We start from the raw sequence: 17,605 nt of genomic DNA, 5'->3' as shown, positions 1-17,605 counted from the left end.
TATTGTTCACAATAGAATATAAGTTGATTGGATTTGGCCTTGTATTTAAAAAGGTTACCACTCTGGGGCTATTTCCAGGATGGGAAGATTAGTGGAAAGGCCGGATTTTGCAAAGGTGTGTTTTCTGGTTTAGGGTTAAGACTAGTATTTTTTCCTTAGACATTGCAAATAATTTATTTTAACAAAATATTTTAATTACTCATTGTTCTTCACTCAGAGAAAAAGGAAAACAAAGTGCCTTCTTATGCTGAAATACTGGGAGAAAAGTATAATCTCTAGATGGGTGTTTGGCCTTTTATTGACAATTCTATATAGCCTACTTCTTTCCACATATGAAAGAAAGCCCACCTAGTTAGAATTGATAAATTCTAAGGAGGTAAGTGAGGCACAATTTATAATCCTTGAATTATGCATTACTTATAGAGACAAATTAGTTTGTATTTCTATGGAAGTTGTTCAATAGAATGGTGAGTTTCCTTTGGTAGATAGGCAGAATTTTGAACACCATTCTTTTTCTTAATTTCCATTTATTTATTGTTGCACTTTTTTCCCTGCCCACCCCTCCCCTCCAGTTCATTCTTCTCCTTGAAAAGTAAAAGAAAAATTCTTTCAGTGTCATACAATCCCTTCCCCCCAAGTCCACTCTACTATGCAGCCTTCATTCTGGACCCCTGTCATGACAATAATACCTAATAATTTATCCCTTTTAAACAGTTTCCTCTCTTATCTGTTACAATGTAGTATACATAATTTTTCACATCTTTCTCAGTCTCCACCCAACCCCGAAGTCAGTCCTGTTTTACAACAGTGACACTATGCAGTTTTTGTCCTTTTGTGTCTGAGGGTCACCCACCATTCTTGTAAAGAAAACTGGCATGGAAGATAGGGAGTAGGTGTTAGAATGAGACAGTCATCACCTCAGAAGAGGTTGTTAATGAAAAGGAAGGGTAGTTTGTCCCCAGATTAGTAATATGGCAACAAGGTTTTCTCTCCACCAAATTAAATAATATGCCGTATTTATTATCTATGGAGTCTCATTAGTCTAGTGTTAAAGTGCTTGGCTACCAACTTATATAAGTTAGCTGTTCAAACCCACCAACTGCTTCAAAGAAGAAAGATGTGCAGTCTGCTTTTGTAAAGATCTGCAGCCTTGGAAACACTATGGGAGAAGTTCTTCTCTGCCCAGTTGAGTTGCTATGAGTCAGAATTGATTTGAAGGTGATAGATAATCAGATGCAGTAGGACGTTACTGTTTAAAAAGAAATAAATTACTATCACCCATGATGGGCAATTAAAATAAGAGTCATTTGTATGTTCACTGGAGTCTACTTCATTGTATACACAATGCTTAAGACCAAGCATCTAGGAAAAGAGGACCTAAGGGATCAGTACTACAGAGTGATGTAACTAGCTCAGTAATAACGACCTATTTCTCTTTTGCACAGTCACCTCAAATTTGCAAAGCATATTTATGTGTATTTTTCCATTTGATAGCTTCAACTATTCCAAGGTAGTCTAATTACTCCTTTTCTATAGGCAAATAGGCCAAGGCCCAGATGGACTGCAGTCATATGGTTGGTAAATAATGAAGACTTGAGCCGATGTCTTCTGAATCCAAGGATTAGGTTTTTTTCCACTTTACCATGATTGCCTTCCAAGTAATAATCTCCAGGTTAGCCCAAGCTCTCATGGCCTAGAGGTAAGAATCTGTGCTGCAGTTCCAAAGGCACGTGATTCAAAACCACCAGCTGCTCTGTAGGACAACGATGGGCAATATCCTCTTGTGCAATTAACTGCCTCTGAAAACCCACTGGAAGGTCAGCTCTGGTGCCAGTTCTGACTCAGTGGTACACAAACAACACAACAATATGTATCTATATACATGATGTAGTTAAAGTACTATAGATAATCTTTCCTCTAATACAGTTTCCTAAAATGTAACCCTCCTTTACCAGAGTCACTCTAGAAACTTGAAAAAAAAAAAAGGAAATTTCTGGAAATTTGAGTTCAATATGTTTGAAGCAGCACTCTGGAACCAATATGTTAATTTCATACTCTGAGTGATTGAGATAATCCTTAAGAATCTTTCATGTGGCCCAATTTCCCCAGCTATTATTCCAGCGATTGTTTGGAAGCAGGAGTGGCATCCTCTTCCTAAATAACATGACTCTAGAAACTCTATGAACTTTGATAAATGTCGATAGTTGTAAAGGGACTTCAGGCCTTTTGTTCATAGGGTCGCTATGAGTCGTGCTCAACTTGAAGGCAATCATTCCTTGTTCAAGCAGCTGAAAGTTGGACAATGAATAAGGGTGACAGAAGAATAACCAATGCCTTCAAATTGTGGTGTTGGAGAAGAATATTTAATATCCCATGGACTGCCAAAAGAATAAATAAATCTGTCTTAGAGGAGGAAGTGCACCAAGATGCTCCTTTGAAGCAAGGATAGTGAAACGTCATCTCATGTATTTTAGCAGGTTGTCAGGAGGGGATAGTCCTTGAAGAAAGACGTCATGCTGAGAAAGTTGTAAGGTTAGAGAAAGACCCTGAACAAGATAAGTTGACACAGTGACTATAACAATGGGCCTGAGCATATTAGAGATGGTGAGGATGGTGCAGGATAGGGCAAGATTTAAATGTGTTGTTCATATGCTAGTTGCCTCAACAGCACTTAACAACATTACTCAAACTTGCCCTGGCTCAATTTTTTCTATTGCTTTGCTTCCAAGTGGTGGAGGCAGTGGTCAGTTTAATGTGAAAGATGTGCATGGAATAAAAAACATTGATTGTAGTCCCAAATGCCACAGGCTCTAACTCCAAGCTGCTTCTGGAACATGATCTGTCAGTTTATTTTTTAAAGGATTTTCCTTTTTTTATTTTTATTGTATTATTTTTACATGTATCGTCAAATCAGATCTGACTGGTACAGGAGGAGATTTCCCCCTCCTTCTCTAGCAGAGCATCTGGTGGATTTGAACCGTGTACCTCTGGGATTGCAGTGCAGCATTTTGCCACTAGGCCACCAGAGCTCCCTTGTCAGTTTACTTTTAAAGGTGAGACTTACCTCCAATTTTTTCCCTCCATTTTTTTCCCTCCACAACTTTCTCCTACCCTGCCAAATCTAAGCTTTGGAGTAGAAGTGGTATTGTTAATGAAAGTAGTGAATCTAATTAATTAATTAATTAAAATCATTGTTGTTGTTATGTGCCATCGAGTCGCTTGCAACTCATAGCGTACAACAGCCCTAAACTCTGCTCTGTCCTGTGTCAATCGCACTGTCTCTTATTAATTAATTTGCTATTTAACTATGTTCAGTGGCCCTATGTATATCAGTTTATAAAGAAAAAGAAGACCAAAAATTTAAGAATTCCACCCAAAGGATGTTTATGTAACCAGCAAAGTCAACATCTTGGCCCCTCTAATGATTAAAACACTCCAAACTCATTTCAACTGAGTCAGAATCAACTCATAGCTGACCTTCCAGTAGGTTTTCAGAAGCTTTAAATTGCATGTGAGGAGAATGCTCATCTTTCTTTTGAGGAGGTACTGGTGGATTCGAAACACTGGAGATGTGCCATCTTTGGGTTAGCTGTGCAACTCCCTAATGACTACATCACCAGAGTTTCCTGCTCTTGTGATAGTAACAACACAAATGAAATTATATCCACCAGACAGAATCTTCCAGGTGTCTTGCAGATGTTCTTTACTCACGGCATGGATAAAGTCAGGCTTTCAAGATATTCCAGGGCCCTTTAAAAGTTGACCATAGTGTTTTGTCTGATTCAACCAAAGGATAAAGAGAACTGATATCTCAATAAGAGTAGGATGTTTCAGGCAAGACCAAAGTCTCTTCTTCTGAGCAGCTGATGCACTGTGCTGGCCAACGCTGTGTTTTTGTCAATGCCGAATGAGACTCCATCGACCAGGGGCATAACTATATTACTTGTAGAGCGGGTGTTTTCTAGAAGACTAGTCATCAAGCATATAGGAAAGTTTTTCTTGATCTCTGTGGGCTTCAGTTTTCTCATCTATTAATTGGGGCTAGAAAAGGAGATCTATAAACATAACTATTGAGGGAGCTCTGGTGGTATAGTCTGTAGGCAGTTGTGTTGCCAACTCAAAGGCTGAGCTTCTATGCTTGTTCAAATCCACAAGGGACTTAGCAGAAGAAAGATGGCTGATCACCTCTTGTGCAATTTGCAGCCTCAGAAAACCACTGGTAGGTGAGTTTTGAGTCGATTCTGACTCAATGGCAATAATTTTGACTGTTTTGGGGAAAATATCTACTGGTCTGGCATTCATGATGCTATGGATCTATTTTCTTTTTCATTGATTTTACAACCCTTTTTTTTTTTAAGTTACTCCAGTTTGGAGGCTCATGTGTAAAACAGTTGGATTCTGATTGGTTGGTTCTCTTGGTTTAGTGGAAAGTCAGGTGTAAACTGTTGGGTCACTTTTTTATTTGTTTCATTAACAATCGTGTATAAGCTGATTGGTTGCCTGGATTTAGTCAACAATCAGCTGTGGGCTGCAAGCCTCTTGTTTAAGTAATCAGGCCTTTGTATGTAAAAGTCGTTTTGGCTCTTCGGCCTGCTGTTTTGTTTGGGAAGAACATTGTTCTAAGTGGTCTATCAGTTTGCTGTTCTGGATAACTTGAGGTTGCTGTATACTGTATGCTGTGCCACTGGTGGTGAGTCAAATGCCTTAATGGTGGACAGGGTTTGGTAGAGCTCCCAGATTAAGACAGGCTTGGAAGCAGGATTGGCATCCACTTCTTAAACAACAGACCTTTGGAAACTCTATGAACATTAAAAAAATGATGATAATTATAGGACAGGGTTCAGATCTTTTGTTCATAGGGTCACTGTGAGTCATACTTGACTCGATAGTACTTAACAACAACAGCATGGCACGGGACAGGGTTCAGATCTGTTGTCCATAGGATTGCTATGAGTCATACTCAGCTCGACAGCACCAAACAACAACATACTGCACCAAGCACTTGGTGATATGAGCATGAAAAAATGGAAACGTTTTGGCCTAGTGGCACAAGAAGTTGTGCTGCAATCTCAAAAGCACAAGGCCACCAGCTGCTTTGTGGGAGAAGAATGGGTAATCTCCTCCCATTTGGTTAACTGCCTCTGAAAACCAACTGGAGGGTAAGCTATGGCTCGATCTGACTCGACAGTACACAACAACAACACGGTACAAGATAGGATAGGGTTAAGATCTGTTGTCCATAGGGTTGCTCTGAGTCATACTCAGTTCAACAGCACCTAACAACAACTGTACCAAGCACTTGGGTATAGGGACATGAAAAATTGAAAACATTTTCTCTACCCTTTTGGATCCCCTGTGGATGTTGGGGGGAAAAGAGACACAGGCATAAGAAGGTTTATTACATAAATAATTTCTTAAAATTGTGATGTGTGCAGTGAAGGAGCAGTAGAGGCAATCTGCTGTGAACTAGATGGATAAAGGGTGGTCAAGGGAGACTTTCCTGAGGAAGTGACATTTAAGTCATGCCTGAATGATGAATGAAAATCAGATAGCAGAAGAGGAGAAAGAACATTGCCAGCAAAGGTCATTGAGCAGCAGCGAGAGCTGCATAGTGTGGCTACAGAGAAGAGGGGGAGAGGCAGGAGATATTTATTCACAGTCTGGCAGGCACTAGGCATGAATTTGAATTTCATTCTCAGGGCAATGAGAAGCCATGGGAAGTTTGAAAGCCTGATCAGATATGCACTTTTTAAAAGCTCATGTCTGATAGACTGATAAGCAAGTACAAGGTTGATGATAGAAACTGGATTAGGGTATGTTGTTGTCGTCTTCCTTTGAGTTGGAACTAACACATAGCTGACACTCCAGTGGGTTTTCGGAGACAGTAAATCACTTGGGAGGAGATTGTCCATTCTTCTCCCATGGAGCAAGCAGCTGGTAGATTTGAACTGCATGCCTTAAGTTTAAATTGTCAAGTTCTTTCAAGTTGTCTGTATGTTTGCAAAATCTTTACTGATATGTTGGTAAAAAAATCATGTTTACAGCTACCATCTATCAGCAGAAGCTTCTGTGTTATGATACTGAATAGGTTTCTGCCGACTAGGAAGAAAGGCCTTGTGATCTACTTCCAAAAATTAGCCAGTGAGAACGTTATGGATCACAGCATTCCAAAATGTAACTGATTATGGCATGACACAGACCAGGTAGCATTCTATTGGGTTGCACATGGACTCACCAGGATTTAGTACTTACTCAATAGCAGCTAATAACAATAGCATAGTATGAGGAACAGTTTGAGGGAGGGCAAGAGTAGCCACATACATTGCAGCTTGGAGACTGCTGCAGGTGGTGCCATGGAGATGGACAAAACTGGAAGGTTCTAGAAATATTTAAAGGTGTCCTGATGGCATAATCAGTTACGTGTTGAGCTGTTGAAAGTTGAGTGATTCAAGTCTACCAGATATTCTTCAGGAGAAAGTTGAGGGAGTCTGCTACTATTAAATTCTACAGAAACCTGATGGAGGGTTGCTCTGATTCCGAATGGGTTTGAAGGCAATGGTGGTTTTTGGTTTTTTTTTTTTTTGGTTAGAGATGTTGAGAAGGTAAAATTAGTGCAATTTCCTGATTAGGCTAAGAGAGAGGAAGAAATTAAAAAAAACAATGTATATGAACTTTGTAATTAAACCAGTATAAAATTTTTTAAAAAAGAAAGTTGAGGGAGGGGGAATGTTATTCCCAGGGGTTTTCTTAATGTAACTGGGTCCCACATACACAGAATACACGGAGTCACAAAAACATGGATGTGAGGGAGAGAGTGGAATTCTGTTATTAATGTGTTGAATATATGAGCTATCCCAGTGGACAGTTAGAAAGTTTTAGACAGTTAGATTTGGGTCTGGGACTGAGAGGAAGGGTCTAGTTTAGGGAGGGTCTGAGTTTGAAGTTAGAACTTATTTAAAAGTCATGGGGGCAAAGCAGAAGGACAAATCCTGAATACACTCCTTAAAATTGTCCCTCAAATGTGGCAATGAAATGAAGACATTTGTAGAGAAGTAGACATTAAAAAATTTGTGAAAACCAGACCAATCTTACAAGAAATACTGAAGGGAATTCTTGCCATGGAGAACAGACAAGGGCAGATAACAACCTGAAGTTAACACACATGAGAACATCATCCAGAAGCCAAGTCAGATATAGAAACACACAATTTCAAAGAAACATATTGGGACTAAAAATGGGGAACCAGTGGTATCAGTCCTTAAATGAGGCCGACTGCAAAACACAGAGAATGAATAGTGTAGCTGCAGAATTGTCACATGGAGAGGAAATCAGGTCCATTTCAAAATAGAGTGAACTGTTTGATACTTAGGAATAAAGTAGGATCTGACAGGGTAACCTCTAAGAAGATGAATAAATGTCATTGAAACAAAAAAAATAGGGAAAAACATTGTTTACTAAGGTAAGCAAACATGAAAACAAAAGCAATGAAGGGAAAGATACAAGAATGCCTAGGGAAGTAGATAAAGTTGAAGGGAAAAGAAGGGCCAAGCAACAGAGACTCCAATTTTTAACAATTGTATTCTGAATGAGTGGAGAAAAAAGAGAAGGAACAACTAACTAATGAAACAGAAAGATCAAGAGTACATGAAGGCATATAAAGCCTCAGCTGAGGAGATGTTGAGTTTCCAACTTCTACAATCAATACCCTTGTATGTACTAATTACTCACATCCACATCAATTGCTATAGAATAAATACCCAGAAGTTGGAATGTTAGGTAAGATGTATACATTTTTATATCTCAAAGTGTTCATTTTTGAAGAAAAAATAGTTGGAAGAGCCATTGAGCATAAATAACTTATTTTTAGTTAATGTGACTCTAACTATTCTCGTTAATAATAGGTAAACGTATTTCATTTGACATCAGATCACACTGGTTAAGTAAATGTCCATACGCATATCCATATAACATAATATCCACCAGCTATCAAAAGGATGCAGTGGTCAATATGTTCTGATTTGGAAGGGGACAGAGGACAATTTGGAGCTACTAGAATGTTGTGCCATTCACATGGCTATTCTAAAATCCACTTTGTAACTTTTCACTGTCCTTAGTAAAAGAGTGCATCAAAGACCAAATTTTTCTTTTACTTCTGAGAGCAACATGAATAGATTCTAATGGAACTTTGCATATCTGGGTTTTATGCAATGAGATGCTAGATTTTATGAAGCCACACACAGAAAATCGCTCAATGTGTGGCCAAGTTTTGAACACATACTGTTCATGCTTTTATTCAGTTCAAGTTATAAGTTTTGGAGTATGTTTTGTCCTTTTTCCTATTAGTGAATAAGTTCACTTCATTGTGTCTCCTTTAGAAATGTCTCCAGATCATTGCCACCCACTTACCTCCCCTGAAATGTTAATCAAAACAAAATGAGTCACATCAAGTTTGAATATGATTTATTTTTCCAGTATGGGATCATATACTTTTTGTTTTCTGTTGTTAGCCAGGCAGTATAGGGGTATGAGTGTGAGTTAAAGAGAAAAATGAAAAAAGCACCATATTTATTAAGCAACACTAGACCAATCACTTCAGTTTTCTATAACTAAATATTTATCCTATTTTGAATGCATTGAAAAGGCATTGCTTAGTTCCTTTACTAAGAATAATGCTAAATATACCCAATTCACTTTTCAGAATTGGAGAAGAAATTGAGAAATATGAAACTAGCTAGAATAAGTCTGAAATTTATTCTAGCTATACTACAACTGGCTAATGAGAAAAAACAACACAACACCTTGCAACTGATCACCATTTAGCATTTCAGAGCCATTTTATCTCCCATGCCTTTCCCAGGCTAAATCTGTGCTCCTGGGACCCTTTCACTATGCCTTTATTACAGCACTTGCCACTTTATATTATGTCTATTCATTTACATGAAGGTTCTCTAAGAGATTGTGAGCTACTCAGGGTCAAAACTGGGTTTTGCTTCAGCTGTGAAACTCAGCATCCATCAGAATGCTTGACTTTAATTACATTTCGCCCAATGGCTGAACTGAATGCCAGGATTTTTTATTTTTTTTTTAGTCATTTGTATCCTCAGTAAAAAGGAATGTGATTCTGTTATTCCTCCATTTATAACAGTTAGAACACAGGGAACCACCAGTTTTATGAGTTTCCTAAAACCACAGAAGGGAGCTCTGGTGGCTTCATGGGTAGAGAGTTGCAATGCCAACTTAAAGGCAGGTAGTTTGAATCTACCAGCTAGTCTGAGGGAGAAAGGTGGACAATTTCCTCCCTTGTGATTTCCACAAATGCTGAAAACCTGACAGGGTTAGCTATGAGTCAATTCTGATTTACAGCAATGACTTGTCTGTTGTGTTAAAGACACAGAAGGAACTCTGGTGGCGTAGTCCATAGGGAATTGTGCTGTATCTCCTGGAAATAAAAATGTACAATCTCCTGCTATGTGCTTTACAGCCTTGGTATCCCAAGGCTCAGCATACAAAATCCAAGACCAGCTATGCTATGAGTGGGTTCTAACTCTATAGCAATGGGTTTGTGGGTTGTTGGGTTTTTTGTGTGTGTATGTGGTGTTTTGGGTTTTGTTTTTGTTATTGTTTGTTTGTTTTCTTTAGGGCCACAAAACTAGTTTGTGGAAATCACAGGCATTTTTTCTTCTGGGTTAGCACTTTTCATTCTGGGCATTGTATTTTCCAAGTGGTGACTGAAAAGGGAGTTCTTTCCTTCTCACGTGTGATGCAGAATGTGGTATCCATACATGTAAAGAACATGTGTGAGGCTTGGGCAAAACAACACTAAACACATTCGTCACCCTGTGTAATGGCTCTCAGATTCCAAGAAGCCTTCAGAGAGCCAGCAACATGGATTATTATCAATTCCAAATCTTCCTAGGATCCTAATCAAAATGCTAATGACTATTTTTAAATCAAAGTTTTACAAATGCTATTCTTTGCTACAATTCTATTTCTATACTTTTCAGGATTTTATATGAATTCAAGTGAAAAGAATGAGATGAGGGACTAGACGGAGATGGGGTCAAGGATGTACATTTCCTATTGCTCACCCTGCCAAGGTGTGCCATGGATTTAAGGCTAGCTTCAGTCATAAGTTCTATATGACCTTGGGTGCGTCATTTCTGCTGGACTTCAGGTATTGAATATGCCAAATGAGATGTCAGGCCTGAGATCCCTTCCACTTTTAGCAACTATGTTTGTGCTTAAGTTTTGTGGCTTAAGCATGGTATGACAGATTGAACTATTGGTCCCAATTCTTCATCCCTTCTTGTATCCTCATTCTTGCCATGGCTTCATTGTGGGTAGAGAATATTTCCTTGCTCCTTGAAGTGATGCTTGGCTGTGCGATTTGGTTTGGTCAATGAGATATCAGTAGACATGACAAAAGCAGAGGCTCAACTTGTACTTCTTCAGTGCACCTCTGCTACCAGCATGAGAAGAACATGTGCTGGCTATGTCTCCTAAAGAGGATGAGACATGTGCAATAATAGACCAGATCCTCAAGCCTATAGCAGGAAGCAGAGTTTCCCTAACCAACCTGTATATCCATGAGAATAAAGGATTGTCCTTTTAAATCACTAACTTTGAGGTGGTTTGTTACTCAGTGCTATTATAACAATTGCTAAGCAGCACAAAAGGCAGGGACCAAAACTCAGTGAAGGAGAAGATGAAAGAGAGAAAAATAGGGTCCAAGGCATTCTCATATAGCAGGGTAGGAGAGAGGCCGACATGAGACAGCAGGTACCTCCTTTTGCATCAAACTCTTCTTATCCAAAAACAAAATGTGAAAGGTGTACAGATGGATCATTATTTCTTGTACTTTAGTTAATGGCTTAGGACATTTTAAAAATATATTTATAACAAAGATCTTTACTAGGCAGGTCATAACTCTACTTCCCAGTTTATCCACATTTGCATCTGTTTGTCCACAGGCATTTAGCTCTCATCACTCTCAACAGCAGGCTGATTTAGATGAGAACTTGTTTGACAGTGTATAAAATTCTGTCAGCCCAACTTGAAATCTTATCTGATTAATAATACACAGGTAGCTACAGTACAGGCTTAACATGCCACTGTTTGTCACCATTCCCAAAGTGCCTTTGGATCATGGGGACTTGGTGAGTGAAGGGTAGCTTGTTCTCTTATTCTTCAAGTGATCTACATTCTCAGTGGCCCACTTGTCACAACCATTTGGGGGAATCTAAAGCAAGTCATATTATGAAGAGGGGTGGGGCCCCTCAATCTTAACACTAGTTTCAAATAAGCTTGTGCCATTTATCTTATGGCATAAAGCCTATGAGCCATTGCACAATTGGCTTATCATTTTTCATCATCCAGTCAAGAAGGCCTTGGCCCTTATCAAGTACATGGCTGGTTTAGGCACTCGACAATGTCCTAAGTGATCAGAACACTGATGTCCTAATGTTTTGAGTGAGAAATGTTAGGGAATGAGACCATGTTCCAAAGTCTGTAAATAGTAGAGAACAGCAGCCAAATGAGCATTAGGTCTCAGAGAACTGATGCCTTCAGAGCCTACGTTTCCCCATGCTGGAACGGAGCATGAGTACACCCTCTGCAGGAGTCCCAGGGTTGTTTGCCATCTTGTGCCAAAGACGTTGTTCTTCTCCCTGAGAGTCCATCCAATCCACATTTTCCCCATAGCTCACACCTACAAAAGGGAAAGAGAACATTATACTTGACAGATGAAATGTTGTGGTGTTCTGAAAGGTATTTCTTCTGAATAGGATGTGGAGGCCTGCAGGCCAGAGTTGATTTCTTACTTGTTCTTGACTTAAGTACCTAGTCAGCGGTGTTAGAGGAAAGAAAACATTTGCACAACTTGTACTAGTCTCTTCAGCCTGTATCATGAAAAAGAAATCAGGACGACTCTGGAGGCTCATCACTTCACTCGTTGATGGTTTAGCAGAGGAAGAACTGGCTCATCTGGACTGTGTCAAGTTAACTTGACACAACAACAGGCTGAACCAGACTCTGAGGTTCTCACTTCCTAACAAGGCCAATTCTTGGGTGTGTTGAATGTTCATCACTTTGGTGACACTGATGTTTTCAGCTCCCCTTATTCTATCAATGTTCCTTCTCTATAGGAACGTTGGCCTTGGTGCATACAAAGCATCTATACCTGGTATGCATCTTGAGATGGCGAAATTGTGGGCAATTTCCTGTGCACTACTACTTCTAAGGAGGTTTTTTAAATTTTGGTGTTTAAAAAAGATTATTCTACATTATTTTAGTCATGTCTTCCACTGCCAGTGATGTGTTTCCATATTATGCTTAAAACAATAATAGAACACACTTAGTATTTCTCAAGCTGAAAGAAGTGAAGAAAAAGTTGCAATATTGAAAAATCATGTGGGTAAAATTTTGAATGATGCATAAAGCATCAAAAGAAGATAGAAGAAGAAAAGAAGAAAAAAAAAAGAAGATAGAAGGAATACACAAAGTCACTGTGAAAAAAACCCAACAATACACACCCCTGATTGGTACTAAAAATTTTCAGGATGTAACATACTCAAGAACCAATAATATTGAAAGAAGACATTCGGGGGGTGGGGAGAAGAATGAACTGGGGAGGAGGGTAGAGAAAACAGTGCAACAATGAATGAATGAGAACCCAAAATCTCTGTAAATGTTCATTAAAACTTATAAAATTTAATAATAATTTAAAAAAATATATAAAGGCCCCAGAAATTGACAGAATATAAATTTCTGTCTGAAGAGATGCATGCTTGGACATGTAAACAGATACCTCCCTGGATGTGCTTACTAATCTATGCTAAAAAATTGGGAAGACAATTAATTGGAAGAACCCTGTATTTGTGATCATTTCCCCCCCCCCAAAAGCTTACACAATAGAATGAAAATTATTGAACAATATCATTAATATCAAATGCAAATAATATCTTGCAGAACATTATAAAAAATGGGTTCAATATTGCATTGACAGGAAACATTCTGCATTCATGGAACTAGGGATGTCATTGCTAATGTCACTTGGCTCTTGGGTAAAAGCAGAGAATACCAAAAAGATTTTTACTTGTGTTTTATTGACTATGGAAATGCATTCAACTGTGTGGACCAAAGTAATTATGGATAATATTGAGAAGAATGAGAATCTCAGAACACTTAATTGTGCTCATGAGAAACTTACACTTATGTCAAGAAGCAGTTGTCCTAACAGAACAAGGTAACACTGAGTAGTTTAAAATTGGCAAAGATGTGTGTCCGGGTTGTATCTTTCCAACATACCTATTGAGTATGTATTTTGAGCATATAACCCAAGAAATGGGACTATTTGAAGAAGAATGTGGCATTAGAATTTGAAGATGACTCAACAACCTGCCTTATGCAGATGACACAATTTTGCAGGCAGAAAGTGTAGAACACTCATATTAATTACTGCAGAAAATAAAAGACTACAGTGGGTTTTTTTTTAAAATATTTTCATTCATTCATTGTTGCACATTTTACCTCCTCTCCCTCCTTTCCCTCCTCCCCAGTTCACTTTTTTATTATACTAGTTTATTGACAAAATTTGAATGCATTGTTTCTCACACCAGTTCCTTCCCATTTCCCTAAAACCCCCACCCATCAAATTGTGTGACCTCATGATTAATCCCCCTCCCCCGCTCATCCTCACCCTTTTGCCTCTCCCCTCTCCCCTTAGATCCTCATGCTCATTCTACAATAATGGTTTTATACAGTATTTGTCCTTATAGGACTGAGTTCACTCAGCATAATGCTCTCCAGTCCCTCTCAAATTAGGGAATAATTTACAAAATTATTTATTGTTCCTGCTCAACATCAAGAAAAGAAAATTCCTCACAAGTGGACCAACAGGCAACACCATGAAAGATGTAGAAAAGAACGAAATTGTTGACAACTTTGTTTTCTTGGATGTATCATGGCAGTATCAGTCAAGAAATCAAAAGTCAAGACATCTAAAAGTGAGAGATACTAGGGCATGAGGCATCAAGTATCAGGCTCACTTGCTTTCATGAAAGTAGCTGTGGGTGGGATGATTGTAAAATAGGAGGGAAAACCCCCACAATATAAAGGAACATAAAAGAATAGAAATGAAGAACTGTATGAAACATGATGTAGATGCATAAAAAATGTATATGAATGATAAAAATATTAATAATTTTTAAAAGAAATATTTTTTGCATTGGGAAAATCTGCTGTTAAGGACCTCTTGAAAGTGCTAAAGGGCAAGGATGTCAGTTTAAAGACTAATATGAACCTGGCTCAAACCATGGCATTTTTCATTGCTTTCTACTCATGTGAAAGTTAGACAATAAATAAGGAAGACCAACGAAGACTCAATGGCTTTGAACTATGATGTTGACGAAGATTATTGAATATAACATGGACCAGCAAAAAAAAAAAAACAAACAAAACCCCCCCCCAAAACCAAAATCCAAAAAACCAACAACAACACCGAAAAACAAAAACAATAAATGTGTCTTAGAGGAAATGTAACCAAGGTATTCCTTATGGGAAAGGATAATGAAGCTTACTCTCACATACCTTGGGCATGTTGTGAGGATGCATGTTGTGATGTGTCTTGGAAAATACCTCACGTTAAGAAAAGAGGGAGGTCCATAAAAGAGAGGAAGTAAGACCCTCAAGGAGATGGACTGACACAGTGATTGCAACAATGGGCTTGAGCATGACAGAGATTGAGAAGATGTAACAGGATAGGGGAAGATTTCTATCTGTTGTTCATAGAATTGCTGAGTCCTAGTCAACTTTGCAGCACCTAATAATAACAACATGAGTCATAGTCAACCCATTGGCACCTAACAATAACAGATGTTATCTGTCAGGAAAAATGTATGTCCTTTTAGTGCTAACAGCGTGAAAAAAGGCTGCAACTGCTGGGCAAAACTGAGAAGAGGATGAAAGATGACACATTAAAGTTGGTCCTAGAAGTCTGTCCCTCAACTATTAGATATTTCTACTGTCTTTGTGATTCTCTCCTTGGCAAAAACCAAAATACTTAAAACTCACATAAAGTGTAAATTGTATTCTACCAAAGGACCAAACTTCTAAAGCTATAAGGTTAGAGTAATTTTTATCTTTTAGCCATTTAGAGAGATTTAGATAAAATAATGAAGCACTTTTGGTAATTTCAGGAGTCAGCTATAACTGAAACTATATGTACATCAACTACATACCACACCTCAAGCAGTCATGTCCCTATTCTTTGCCCAATCAGAGATCATCTTAAGGTCCCCATCAAGTCTCTTACCACTTCCAGAATTCAAACGAACTCCTCCTAGAAAGATGTTGCTGGAAAAGGCTTCTTTATCCCAGACAGTGAGTTCTAAGCAAACATTCTTTATATCCTGGGGATGCAGACCACTGAACATAAAAGTATGATTCCACTGAGGGTTAACACTCTTTTTTATAACCAGAGTTTTATGCTTGGTGACTTTGTAATCATCAGGGAGCAGGTAGCTACAAAAGAAAACCAATAAATAAACAACAAATCCATTAATAAAACAGTAGGCACAAAATGACAGCTTTGATTAGCTTATTTGAATACAATACTGTCTAGGATATTTTCCCAAGAATGATATATTTGTTTTTTTAATCCAAGTTTTTATATACTGAAATACAAATTTACTTAGTAGCATGGTTTATTTTTTCTTTTAGGTGTGGCCAAAAGCAAAATGCTCTTATTATCCTTCCTGCTCCCATTTTGATGCTTTCCTCCATTTTGAAATGAGAATACTTCCTATGGTAGACACATGTGACTGCTCTCTTACATACTCTCAGCTTACATCTGAGTTCCTGGCATGTTGGCAGCTTCCCATGTCTAGTGTCTGTATTTCCTCCAGTTAAGAACTTTCTGTTGTATTATGTATGGAATGATAACAAAGTATAGTGAATATGCATCACACTTTTTAAAAAAAATCATTATTTCTCTCCATTCAAGAAATGCAATAGTATCTTATAGAAAAATTTTCTAGTTTTGACACTGAGAGTGATGGACTGGAAACTGGATAAAAATCATTATGCACTTGTTTATTTTTAAATAAACCTATATTCACATCTAGATGGACTGACATTCACATCCACTACTGGTCTGTCAGTTTTCCACACTGTGGTGACTTGTATGTTGTGTCCTGGAAGCTATGCCATCAGTATACCAGTAAGGACACTCATGGTGGGCAGATAAAAAGTAAGACTGACTACCCATTTCTGAAGTAGCATGTCTTTGAAAGTCCAATAGATAATGGAAGAACATTGTTGGATGTAGTGCTGGAAGATGAGCCCCTCAGGTTGGAAAACACTCAAAATACAGGTGGAGAAGAGCTGCTTCTTCAAAGTAGAATCTTCTGTAATTACGTGGGCAGAGATCAACTTTCACCCAATAAAAGACCTTTATTTGATGAAGTGGCAAGACTCAAAATGAGGAGATATTGCTGCAAGCATCCACTAATACTTGGAACATGGAATGAAGTATGAATCTAGGAGAATTGGTACTTGTCAAAAATTAAATGGAACACATAAAGATCAACATCTTAGGCATTAGTGAGAAGATATAGACCAGTATTGGCCATTTCGAATCAATCACATGATTTACTGTGGCATAAATGACAAATTGAAAAACAATGGTGTTGCGTTCATAGTCAATAAGACAATGTCAAGATCTATCCTGAAGTACAATGCTGTGAATGATTGGATACCATTTATACACATACTAGGAAGATCTATTAATACAACTATTATTCAAATATACAAAGATGAATAAAATGAGTACTTAAACCAACTTTTGCAATCTGTAATTAGTGGACCATGCAATCAAGATGCATTAATAACAACTGGTGATTGAAGTGCAAAAGTTGGAAACAAAGAAGGACTGGTAATTGGAAAATATAGCCTGGTGACAGAAATGAGGTCACCCATGGTGGACAGATCATTGCAAATACTTTGAAAACAAAAAAGACAACTCTATACATGGGCCTCACCTGGGATCAGGTTGATTACTTTTGTGGAAGAGATGGTGGAGAAGCTAATTTTCAGCAATCAAAACAAATCCAGGGTCTGAGTGTGGACCAGACCATCAACTACTCATATGAAAGTTAAAATTGAAGGTGAAGAAAATGAAAACTAGTTCATAAGAACCAAAATATGGCCTTGGATCTATCCCAACTGAATTCATATGCCATCTCAAGAACAGATTTGATATATTGAATACTAACCAAAGACAAGTTGTGAAATAATATCAAGGACATCATCCATAGGAAGCTCAAAAGGTCATTACAAAGATAGAGAAGGAAAAAAGGACGAAAAGTGATGTCAGAAGAGATTCCAAAACTTACACTGGACAATTTTTAAAAAAATTTAAAAATAAAGCTAAAACAAGGAGAAGGAATGTTAAGGTGAGAGAGCTAAATAAAAGTTTCAGAGGGCAGCTTGGAAAAATAAAGCAAAGTATTATAATGAAATATGCAAGGAGCTGAAGTTAGAAAACCAAAAGAAAAGAACATGTTCAGCATTGTTTAAGAAGGAAATGAAGAACGAATTCAAGACTGGA

At 38.0% G+C, this 17,605-nt stretch overlaps 1 protein-coding gene across 2 annotated transcripts in view; it reads right to left on the bottom strand.

Annotated features, from left to right (window-relative positions):
- Positions 1-11,564: 11,564 nt before the first annotated feature.
- Positions 11,565-17,605, bottom strand: part of SYTL5 (synaptotagmin-like 5) — a 267,276-nt gene continuing 261,235 nt past the window's right edge. For both annotated transcript variants that reach the window (XM_006897511.1, XM_006897512.1), the window contains 2 exons: positions 15,311-15,519; positions 11,565-11,707 (listed from right to left, as the gene is read on the bottom strand). In XM_006897511.1, the coding sequence (XP_006897573.1) occupies positions 11,565-11,707; positions 15,311-15,519 (352 nt within the window). The remainder of the gene's footprint in view (positions 11,708-15,310; positions 15,520-17,605) is intronic.

This window comes from Elephantulus edwardii, unplaced genomic scaffold, assembly GCF_000299155.1.
Source record: "Elephantulus edwardii isolate Elephantulus edwardi_28Jun2011 unplaced genomic scaffold, EleEdw1.0 scaffold00210, whole genome shotgun sequence".
NCBI lineage: Eukaryota > Metazoa > Chordata > Mammalia > Macroscelidea > Macroscelididae > Elephantulus > Elephantulus edwardii.
The sequence above is the reverse complement of the archived record's forward strand: the minus strand, read 5'-3'. Positions and strand labels throughout refer to the sequence as shown.